Raw genomic sequence first — 10,781 nt, forward strand, 5'->3', positions numbered from 1 at the left:
TAGCGGGTGGTGCCATAGCGGTCCCAATCCTCCGGGTTGTCAATAATACGGCTGATTGGTGTCCCCCACTAAAAATGGCGACTGGCGGTGCACTCTCCATCTACGACGAGGTTCAGGTCAGCAATGATTTGTGACCGATCTTGAATGCAAGCTTACACTAGTTTGCGCCACGTACTTAGAAGTTCAAGGACAACAAGAAGGAATGGGTTCATTTTGGTCAACACGTAGTCGACACTGTGACCGAGGTGATTTTAGCCATAAAATCCTACGATCCATCAGCGGAAGAGGCAAAGCCGTGGGTGGAGAGTATCACAAAGCTTGATGGGTGAGTTGTATTTATTTTTTGGTTGTCCCTGACACCGTTACTCACATCAAGTCCTAGCGCGCTACAGAAGATCAAGTCCGACATCGATCGAAGACTGAAAAAATTGGAGAAACGACCGGCTTTCATGAATGCATTGTCGTACTTGAGAGACCCAGGAAGGATCAATGACCTAAGGAAAGATTTTGACGAAGCATTGAAATTGTTTCAGGTAGGTTTTCCAGTATCGTTCCATAATCATTCTGATTTTCGGGCGATGCAGCTTAGGGCAAACCTAATAGGCGGCGCCAAATTAGCGGCCATAGAACGTCGTCTACAGGATGACAAAATCTTGGATAGTCTCCGATTCCCTCATATCGCTCACGATGACTCCACTCAGGCATGCCTAGAAGGCACTAGGGTGGATCTCACCGAGCATATTATGACATGGTGCCGCAACACTGGGAGAATGAGAACCGGTTAATGCTACTGACAGCTGTGGCCGGTGCCGGCAAGACTTCGATTACACTCACGATAGCAGAACGATGTGCGAGCGAAGAGGACGTTACCTTATTGTTGCACTTCTTCTTTAAAGCGGGCGAACGGTCACGGCCCGATTCTCTATTCAGCGGCATAGCTCGGGTTCTGGCAGAACATGACCCGGTTTACCGCACTTGCATTATCTCTGCTCTTCGAAAAGACTCTTCCCTCTCAACAGCTCCACTTGCGAAGCAATTCAGGGATTTGGTGGCTTCGCCTCTCCTCCACAAACCTCCGCCTCCCAGCCATCCTATGGTGGTCATCATCGATGCTTTAGACGAGTGTGACAAAGAAGCGTTTGAGCCCCTTGCTGAAACACTTGGGGAGGAAGTGCCTAAGCTACCATCTTCCATTAAATTCTTTATCACATCGAGACAATTTGATCTCGTGAATCGCTTCCTCTCCCCCAATTACCCTATCGATCGTCTCACTATTGATCTTTCGGATAAGACAAACATGCAGGACTGCGCTGCATACATACGTTCTCAGCTTCAAAAGCTGAGGAAAGTACACCCGGATTTACGCCATAATCTTCAGGACGAAGATAAATCGGTACAGGAGATCTCGGAACGTGCCAATGGTTTGTTTATCTGGATCAGCACCATCTTTTGCTACATGAAGACGACCAGCGAGGATCCTATGATGACACTAAAGAGCCTGCTTGACACCAGTGCCAAACGATCAAAGGTTCCTGCTGAGGAAATGATGGATCGCTTGTACACAAACATTCTGAAGAGGTGTAATTGGAAGATTGAAGGTTTTGTACATGACTACCCGATTGTGGTGGGAGCAATCTTCATTGCACAGCAGCCTCTGTCCATCGCAAGCTGGGATAGGATTTTGTTACCTTTTTTGAAATCCTCTGTTCGATATACGTTAGCCGAACTTGCACCTCTCCTCTCAGGAGTTGAGAACCCTCACATTCCGATTCGCATCCTACATCAATCCTTCCGCGACTTTATTCTGGATCGAATCGACCCCCGATCAATCGGCCTTGGTTGCAGTTCAATAGATGTGAAGACCGAGAATGTCAGGGTTGCCCTGCGATGTACCGAGATTCTCAACCAGGATCTTTCCTCTGTAAAGGGCTTAGGACTAATTGAAAATCTGTCCGAAAAAGACGAAATGCCGCGCATTCCTCGAGAGGAGTTATCCGAGCACTTTCATTATGCATGTCGCCATATTGTCCATCACCTCAGTGGAGTCCAGGAACCGGAGGAGGGGCTTGCTGTGTCAGTTGCTGTATTTCTCACTCAGGAAGCAACTCACTGGGTGGAAGTTTGTGTGAGAATGGAGGGCTACATTAGTATCTCGTCACTACCCAAGTGGGCTAAGGCATGTGTTATCAATTGTATTAATGAAACTACCTCATGATCTTCTAGCAGGCTGTTGAGCACCGGTCCAAGGATGCCGTCCGTGGATTGGCTAATGAGCTTATCCAGCTTGCAAGAATTTGGAATTCTTTTCAAAATTCCAGGAGGCTTATGAGGCAGCGAACGATTCCATTATGCTCTGCCGTGGCCTTGTTTCTCTGGACCCGGGATCTACACCTCGGATTTGGCCGAGTCACTCATCAATCTATATTGCGCTCTTTCCAATCTTGGACAGCACTCGGAGGCACTCCCATTATTGAAGAAAGCGTCAAACTCCACCGCCAGCTAGTTGCTGTTGACCCAGGATCACATACCCCGTATTTGGCCAGGTCACTCAACAACCTATGCAATGCTCTTTCCAATCTGGGACGGGACTCAGAGGCGCTCCCATTCATCGAAGAAAGTGTCAACTCCGACGCCAGCTAGTTGCTGTTCACCCGGATCATACACCCAGGTTTGGCCAAGTCACTCAACAATCTATATGCACTCTTTCCAGTCTCGGACGGCACTCGAAGGCACTCCCATTCATCGAAGAGAGCGTCAAACTCTACCGCCAGCTAGTTGTGTTCACCCAGGATCATACACCCCGGATTTGGCCAGGTCACTCAGCAGCCTATGCAATGCTCTTCTCAATCTGGGACAGGCTCAGAGGCACTCCCATTCATCGAAGAAAGTGTCAAACTCCGACGCCAGCTAGTTGCTGTTCACCCAGAATCATACACCCAGATCTGGCTGCATCACTCAACAATCTATATGCACACTTTCCAATCTCAAACAGCACTCGGAGGCACTCCCATTCATTGAAGAAAGCGTCAGACTCTACCGGCAACTAGTTGCTGTTCATCCAGGATCATACACCCCGAATTTGGCTATGTCACTCAATAATCTACGTATTGCTCTTTCCATCTTGGACGGCACTCAGAGGCACTCCCATTCATCGAAGAGAGCGTCAAACTCTACCGCCAGCTAGTTGTTGTCCACCCAGGATCATACACCCCGGATTTGGCCATGTCACTCGGCAGCCTATGCAATGCTCTTTCCAATCTGGGACGGGACTCAGAGGCGCTCCCATTCATCGAAGAAAGTGTCAAACTCCGACGCCAGCTAGTTGTTGTTCACCCAGGATCATACACCCCAGGTTTGGCCACGTCACTCAACAATCTATATGCAACTCTTTCCAGTCTCGGACGGCACTCGGAGGCACTCCTATCCATTGAAGAATGTGTTCAAATCTGGCGCCAGCTAGTTGTTGTTAACCCAGGAGCACATGCTCCAGGATTGGCTCACTCGCTCAACAATCTCCGTACCGCACTCTCCAATCTCGGGCGTCATTTCGATGCACTAATGGTCCGCGATTGAGTGGCCTAGGTTCTTTGGTCTTCCCCATTCCGCTTATCATTTCCATTTCCCGACATGGGCCAACCACACCATAATGCTCATGCTGCATGCATGAAAGGGGGTGTTCAACTCGAGAACACTGACAACTCTATCCCAGTTTTTTTGTTAGAAACTGTTGACTATACCTCCACAGAGTTTGCTAGCCGTTACACTCATAACAGACCAGGGTCGTATCTTACAATTTTTTATATCGGGTGTTCATTTGTTCAGCTAAACCATTTTGCCTGCCATTGCTTGCTCATCGCCAAAGTACTGGCCCATTTTTCTGCATATCATCATAGGTGATGACGCCGAGGTTTGGATGGACGACGAATGCTGGTGCAACGAAAAGACGAAGCCGACTAGTTGACATAGTCTAGTGCATTGTGCCAGGGTTGTGATAAGTTGGGGACTTGAACTGCGTTTGGGGATATCGACCTCCAATACGTAAGGGACAACAAACTTTGATTTGATCCATCCGAATACAAGAGGGATGATTCGACGGAGGTTGTGTAATGTCAATTGAGTTGTGGTGACGTCAAGGTATGGCAGGCAACCCAACCCTCGGATGTCGACCTCGACTCGGCGAACTCGGCATTTCTCTGACAACCTCACACCATACTGCTTACTACCCTGAATTCCTTGGAGCACGCTACGCGAGATCATGTCATTTAGGCTGAACCTTCACTGATTCCTTGGCACCCCGGACGTCACCACGACTAATCGATAAGGCCTCTAGCTTCCTTTTTTTTTAACACCGACTTGATGGTGCATTTAGAGGTGTATTCATTTCCAACCTGCCCCTGCCCATATCGCTGCGCGCCCCTGGCTTCGTTTGCCAGTCTTCTTTCTGAACTCTCACTGTCGTTATCCCACCGTGCGTAATCTCGGAACGCTTCGCTACACCCCAATGGGCAGCTGTTGCAACCGTCATCCCTTCCACCAGTAGCGCCATCAGCGGTCCCTTCTAGCGTACGAAAGGAAATCTCGCTTAGACTCTATCGGCCGTCGAATAACTACCGACTTCGATGCGCTTCAGAAATTATGCAGGACATTGCTGTTAGGATTGTTGTGGAAGTACCCACGGTTGCGACGCTGATGAAGATCATTGATCAAAGTGGATTCGTTGCGGTTGAGTAGTTGTATCGGGGAGTCGTGAATAGGAACTTGGTCGACTGCACTAACGGCATATGCGGTGGCGGAGGATAAGGTGGGATCATACTTGGTAAGTCCCGTACGATCTGTCTCCTCTCTGGTTTCGATGAGATTGTGGGTGCTAATCTTCCTGGCATTCTAGTTCCCGAAGACACGTCTGGTGATGCCCTTACCCGCCACGTTTCATTTGAGATTTCTGTCACTGGCACTACTTCACTTTCTAACTTGGACGACTTGAACGCCCGCGCTCGGCTTTGGCACACATCCCCAACATGGCACCCTTCGACCTGACCGATTCGAACCATTTCCCTCACCACCACGAACGAACTTCGTGAGGTCTTGGGGTTTGCCACCCTACAAACAGCCTGGAAAAAATCTCTGCCAATATAAATCCACTGGCGGCACATATGATACAACCCTTCCCTTCTTTCGAAGACTCGCCAACAGCTCATCATCCCACTCCTCCATACACTCTTAGGAGAGTCCATCTCTTTCCGCTGGTCCAATCCTTCCGTCAAGGCGATCGTTGATGAACAAATCGTCTTTCCGCCCTCATCTTCATTGCCCTCCGGCTTCCCTTCGTTACTGTTTTCCTCTGTACCACCGTCCACGGTTCGTTGCAATTATTTAGGACCTTCATCTAGGCAGGTTACCAGCTTCGATTAGTATAGAATTTTACGTGATGCTCTTTCCATCTCGGACATCATTCCGAGGCACGAATGGTCCAACGTCTGAGCGTCCCAAAGGCACAGCGATCCTCTCATTTCCCAGTTTGCTGCTTGAATTAGATATTCAGTTCGAGAACACTTTGTATCTGTAATACGCTTAGTCATTTTCCCAAACAAATATTATGAATCCTTATTCATCTCTTTATGCCTTACGAATCCACCTCTGCGTCAATTCAGATTTTCTCATAACCAGCAGGGTGCGGCGGCGACGTGTGCATGATTTCCGGAATGAGTTCCAGCTCGGCTCATCCCTCAAGTTGATCTTACCAGCAATGACGAAACCCGGCAGCCTAAGGGACCCATTCTTGTCATGCACGACACCTCCACATGGTGGTGGATAAATGACATTTCTGCTATATAAACGACCCCCAAAGCCCTTCATTGCTCCTCCATACGACCAGCTCCTTGAAATCTCCCAAAGCTCCTTCACCCTGCACTGCACTTCGAGGCTCCGAATCGCATTCGCTAGGCTCTTGTCTACTCGCTCGATCATGTCGACGCCTACTTTGACCCTTTACACTGCTCCGACCCCTAATGGCCACAAAGTCTCCATAGCACTTGGTGCGGATGGGCTGGCCTGTGTGGCGATTGCGAGCGCTGATTTTTCTGTTTTCTCTTACATCTCACAGAGGCTCTCAAAGAATTGTACCCCGATGGAGGACTGAGCTACGATTTCAAAGTATGCACACGTTCACGTTATGTATCCTCCGATTTCCCATACCCCTGCCATTTAGAAACTGGACTTCAGCAAATTGGAACAGAAAGAACCATGGTACCTTCAAATAAACCCGAATGGTCGAATTCCGGCAGTAACCCACCACCGCCCAGACGGATCGCACTTTAACGTTTTCGAAACAGCCGCCATACTTCTTTATCTCGTTCAGCGATGGGATCCAGAGAGAAAGATCAGCTTTGAGATTGGATCAGATGAGGAATCTGAAGCTCTTCAGTGGATATTCTTTGCTGTGAGTTTATTTTTTCGGATGTGGTGTTAACGCGCTATAGTCTGACGCAACTTCTTGGGTTTGTTTATATAGCATGGTGGTGTTGGTCCGATGCAAGGTTCGTCGTGTTTGGAGATCGTCGGGATTTCGTTATCATTAAATCCCCTGGCTCGATAACAGGCCAAGCGAATCACTTCTACCGCTATGCACCTGAAAAAATCCCCTATGGTATAAACCGTATGTGCACCTCCCTCACTCTCTTTCGCCTCCGTGAAAGTAAACAAGCTACCATTCCCGTTCTGGGAAATTAATCCACCCAGGTTATATAACCGAAACGAAACGCCTTTATAGCGTCCTCGAGGCCAGGTTGACCCAAGGTGAAGGTCGAGACTATCTAGTTGGATCTGGGAAGGGGAAATATTCTATTGCTGATATCAACGTTTGGCCCTGGTACGTCCAACTCTGCCTGTCATCGTCATCCTAAAGGAGTCGATAGCGTTAATTAATTGTTGAACATTGGAATAGGGTCAAAGGTTGGGCATGGTCGGGCATCGATAACCTCGATGATTTCCCTAACCTCGCCGTACGTCTCACGTTGTTCTTCATTCCTTCACGACTAACGAGTCCATCGACAGAAATGGCTCGATAGAATTGCCGCAAGTCCAGGTGTTCAGGCAGGCCTTAACATACCTGAGAAACGCCCCGCTGTGAGTGAATTGACGAAGGAACAACAGGAGGAACAAGCTAGGAAGGCTTCAGAGTGGATCTTGAAGGGAAATGGTGTTAATCAGACCAAGTGAGTAGACCCCGGGGAGTGATGGCCTTCTGTAAATTGTACTGCTGGTGCGGTCCTCATATGTACCAATATACAACCTCACCGTCCACAGGAAGAACGACATAATCCCAACTCTGTAGTTGTATGATTCAATGTGTAAGAACTTTTCACTCGATAGTCATGGGTATCAGAGGTCGGGCCCGAGAATAGTTTGCGCAATCCTTGCTCGACCGGTAGTTAGAGCCGCATCCGGTGTCTCAGGGGTGAACTCCATCCGGCGAGATTGGGAGCATAGATAAACATGTCAGTGGAGCCATCCAAGCTAAGTTGTCAGGATCAGGGAAAGGTGGGGTGAGAGCCTAGGTTGTCGAACTCTACACGCGCATGCGACCAAAATGACATCCTCCCGCCACAGAAGCAAATGGTTTGTGTCGACACAGGCTTTATTCCAGTACGTCCCGGGCCCAGAAGCGTCATCATCAAGTTGAACCTAGATGAAGGACAGAGTTTCGAACTTTTAAAATATGGCCACGCTGAAAACAGAAACACCCCCAAGTTGGGAAATTGGAAACCTAGCTGGGGGGGGTTCTTCCTAGGACTGAAATCTCACCCCGAACGCTCTAGTGTCAAGGATGATCTGCAGCGGATAGGTTACGAAGACTCATTGTACATAGTAGGCACAGGCTATCAGCATTGCGAAGTGGGATTGCAGTACGGAAAGACGTAGAGGATTGAGAGCCGTCTCGGTGGACAGAGTTGATAGACGAAGCATCGAGTTGTATTCTCAGCCTCCTTTCTGTGTACAAATCCCATGCCTCCGCGCGGCATCTTGAAGGCCCAATGCGTGCCAGCGGGCTTATTGACATTACTCCCTGCAATCTCTGAAGTACGGTGGACATGTATTCACTGCTTTCTCCGATACCGAATGGGAGCGGGGTCAGGCTCAATCCTGGCTTTGAGGGCGTTAACGTCAGACCCAAGAAACCGTTTTTAAGCATCGAGAACAAATGAAGCGAGAGAGAGAGGTTCACTCAGGTTCGGTCAGTAGAAACAACTATTGTTGTACATCAAACCTGGGCGTCTGGGCATACTAAAATAACCTTTCCTGCATCACACGCGCCTTGAAGTTCCGAGGCGACTTTGCAAGGCGATTTTCTGACGAACATTTGAGGTACAAGCGCGTAGGCGATTCCCAAGTCATTAACTCACCCTGCGCTATTGAATGTCTAAAGGATTACTGAGTAGCGCTCCATAAGATGCAGCCAGATAACGCTCTTACCCAGTTCCAGCTGCTGAGGCAGGTTGCATTGGTCTACAAAGCAGGCGTCAATTCCGAAAGCCAGTCAGTGCGGTCGATCCACTCGGACAATTCTCAAGTACTTGAACTGTGAAAGGTACGTACATCCTGAGCTAATGTCTCCTCGCCTCCAAGGACTAGAAAGAGTACGAAGGAAATAAGGGTCTGGCGGAGAAGCCAACCTATCTGAGGCGAGCACCCCTGCGGCATTGGCCTCTAAAGTGAGGGCGTCACTCTGCGCGATGAGGAAGGCCTCCAAGCTCAGAGAGAAACGATCAAGCCTTTTATGCAATTCAAGGCACCGGCTGAATGCACAACCTCGCAAATTCAGTCCTTTCTCTTGGCAAAACCCACATGCACGAGAACAGAATGGATTACATAATGTTGTTCCGTTGTTTGCAATCCCATAACATCACTGCCCCCGCGCTTGCTGAAGCCCGCTCGTGCGTTGTTTATTCCCTTTGCGTTCCGTCACTTTTTCCCCTGGGCTAGTTTTATACCTTATGCCACCCCGTCAGGATCGCCCCGCCAGACTGCGCATATTTGATAGGAGATTCCGGTACTCGGAATCTGATGGTTAGCCTGTCAACCAGTGATGACTGGGGGCAACCAAATACCATCTACTGGAGCTCTGTGAGAGCACTCTCAAACTTAGCGCACGCGATTCACATGGATCGGGCAGGTGAGATCACCTTCATCTCGGGGGTCGGTTCTGTTGGTGCATCCAGGATCGGTCGTAGGCATCAGACGCTCTTTTCCACTGTCCTGGAGGCCACGGATTGGTGTGTTCGTGCTTACAATACGAGGTGAGCGAAAGCCTGTGACATTCTCGATCCACATATGCATGCGCACCTCCTCACGACGAATCAAATTCCTACCGGTGTGAACATCCGACCACTCTATCAGCCGAACCGAACTAGATTGTTGTGTTTGACATTCTAATTTGGGCCTCTTCCCATACTCTGCTCCGTTCGGAGCAACTCGTTCAAATTTGGAGCCGAGCACATGCGAGGCACGCCAAGGCATGCCAAGGTATGTCGGCTCGTGGAGGCGCTTATCCAAAGGCTCGTCTTTTGATTTGGTACTTGGGTTCCAGGCAAGTGGTCAGTCTGCGCTCGACAGGCGTTGTTTCATGAGGCGGTCGATAGACTCAGGTACATCGGCGTGGCTCAGGCTTCCAAAACCAATACTCCTGTCCATATAATACTCCTCAAATTGAATACATTCATAAGGCCAAATGTCTTCACCGAGGTCTCTCCTTTCGTTCCCTAGGCCTTGGTAGCTGTAGGCAGGTTCGACACTTGGTTCCTGGTTCTGGTTTTGAAAGGATATGGCGTCTGCGCTGAACGTTCCTTCATTCCAGGAGTCATGGTGTGGCCTGGGTACTGAGTGATTAACTCTTCCGCGGCCATGACCACCTCGGAGGACATGTAACACCATGACTCCTGGAATGAAGGAACGTTCAGCGGGACAAGCCAGACGCCACATCCTTTCAACAACAGGCAAAACCAGAACCAGGAACCAAGTGTCGAACCTGCCTACAGTAGCTTCTAGGGCTCAGGATTCCTGGTTCCGGAACGTGTTGTATGTAGTAAGACGTCGTCTTCTCAATCTCGAGCGCACTCATCTGATGCCACGATGGATTCAATAACTGGGGAACGCCGCCTGAAGCGGCAGATCCCGCTACTCTTACCTCGCATTCATGTTCACTCTCAACGTTGCTATTGGCTGAGACGAAGCCCGAGATTCGACCTCGCATAACTCTGATTTCAGGACCACGTAATTTACACTGCAGCCATGCAGCGAGCGGAATAGAACTGTATGGGGCAGAGAAAGGACCCTTGGTTTGAACAATTGAAAAAAACGTAGGACCCGTTACGGAGTAGCGGGAATTTTCCGTCAAACGCTTCTTTGCTCTTTCTAGCGTATGGAGCGGACAAAGTGTTAGCGTAATGTGTATGTCTTTTTGAAAACCAGCCTTATCGGGAGAGGATTGATGTTATCCATTACGCTTGCAGTCGAATGTCACTTGTCTCTCCAGCTTTAATTGTGTAGGTGGGATATCGAGCTATGTCTGTTCCAGGGTCGCTCAAACATCCCTCACTTCTCCAGGCGTTAAAAGCGCCAAGTGAGTCAATGACTTTAAGAAGTTGTCGATGAACCCCCTGTAAGGTTGAAATGATTACCAGAGAAACCCTATGTAAAGTTGCGTCAAAACTTCAAGCAGTATGTAGTGAAGGTAAGGATCGGATTTGCGCTTGTTGTTCGCTTCCTGAACCTACTGACTCGCG

The 10,781-nt window shown here is 49.1% G+C and overlaps 3 protein-coding genes across 3 annotated transcripts; 2 read left to right on the forward strand and 1 right to left on the reverse strand.

Moving 5' to 3' along the window:
- The first annotated feature begins 389 nt into the window (after positions 1–389).
- Positions 390–2,735, forward strand: EI90DRAFT_2246261 (uncharacterized protein). The gene is made up of 2 exons (XM_039052754.1): positions 390–2,176; positions 2,224–2,735. The coding sequence occupies exons 1-2, from the start codon at positions 749–751 to the stop codon at positions 2,638–2,640; spliced, it is 1,845 nt and encodes a 614-aa protein (XP_038921111.1). The 5' UTR covers positions 390–748; the 3' UTR covers positions 2,641–2,735.
- A 2,940-nt stretch (positions 2,736–5,675) lies between these two features.
- Positions 5,676–6,279, reverse strand: EI90DRAFT_3036913 (uncharacterized protein; the record flags this gene model as incomplete). The annotated part of the gene is given in 4 exon segments (XM_039058736.1): positions 5,676–5,726; positions 5,740–6,035; positions 6,104–6,153; positions 6,209–6,279. Coding segments are annotated over 2 exon segments (168 nt in total), but the record flags the coding sequence as incomplete, so codon positions are not given.
- EI90DRAFT_3036915 (glutathione S-transferase) lies at positions 5,820–7,371 on the forward strand. Its single transcript, XM_039058737.1, has 11 exons — positions 5,820–5,891; positions 5,924–6,035; positions 6,104–6,153; positions 6,209–6,436; positions 6,480–6,482; positions 6,512–6,536; positions 6,599–6,655; positions 6,739–6,868; positions 6,944–7,001; positions 7,054–7,265; positions 7,302–7,371. The coding sequence occupies exons 2-10, from the start codon at positions 5,966–5,968 to the stop codon at positions 7,216–7,218; spliced, it is 786 nt and encodes a 261-aa protein (XP_038921113.1). The 5' UTR covers positions 5,820–5,891; positions 5,924–5,965; the 3' UTR covers positions 7,219–7,265; positions 7,302–7,371.
- Positions 7,372–10,781: the final 3,410 nt, after the last annotated feature.

The sequence above is a fragment of the Cantharellus anzutake genome (genome assembly GCF_015039405.1).
Source record: "Cantharellus anzutake strain C23 chromosome Unknown EI90scaffold_6, whole genome shotgun sequence".
NCBI classification, from domain to species: domain Eukaryota; kingdom Fungi; phylum Basidiomycota; class Agaricomycetes; order Cantharellales; family Hydnaceae; genus Cantharellus; species Cantharellus anzutake.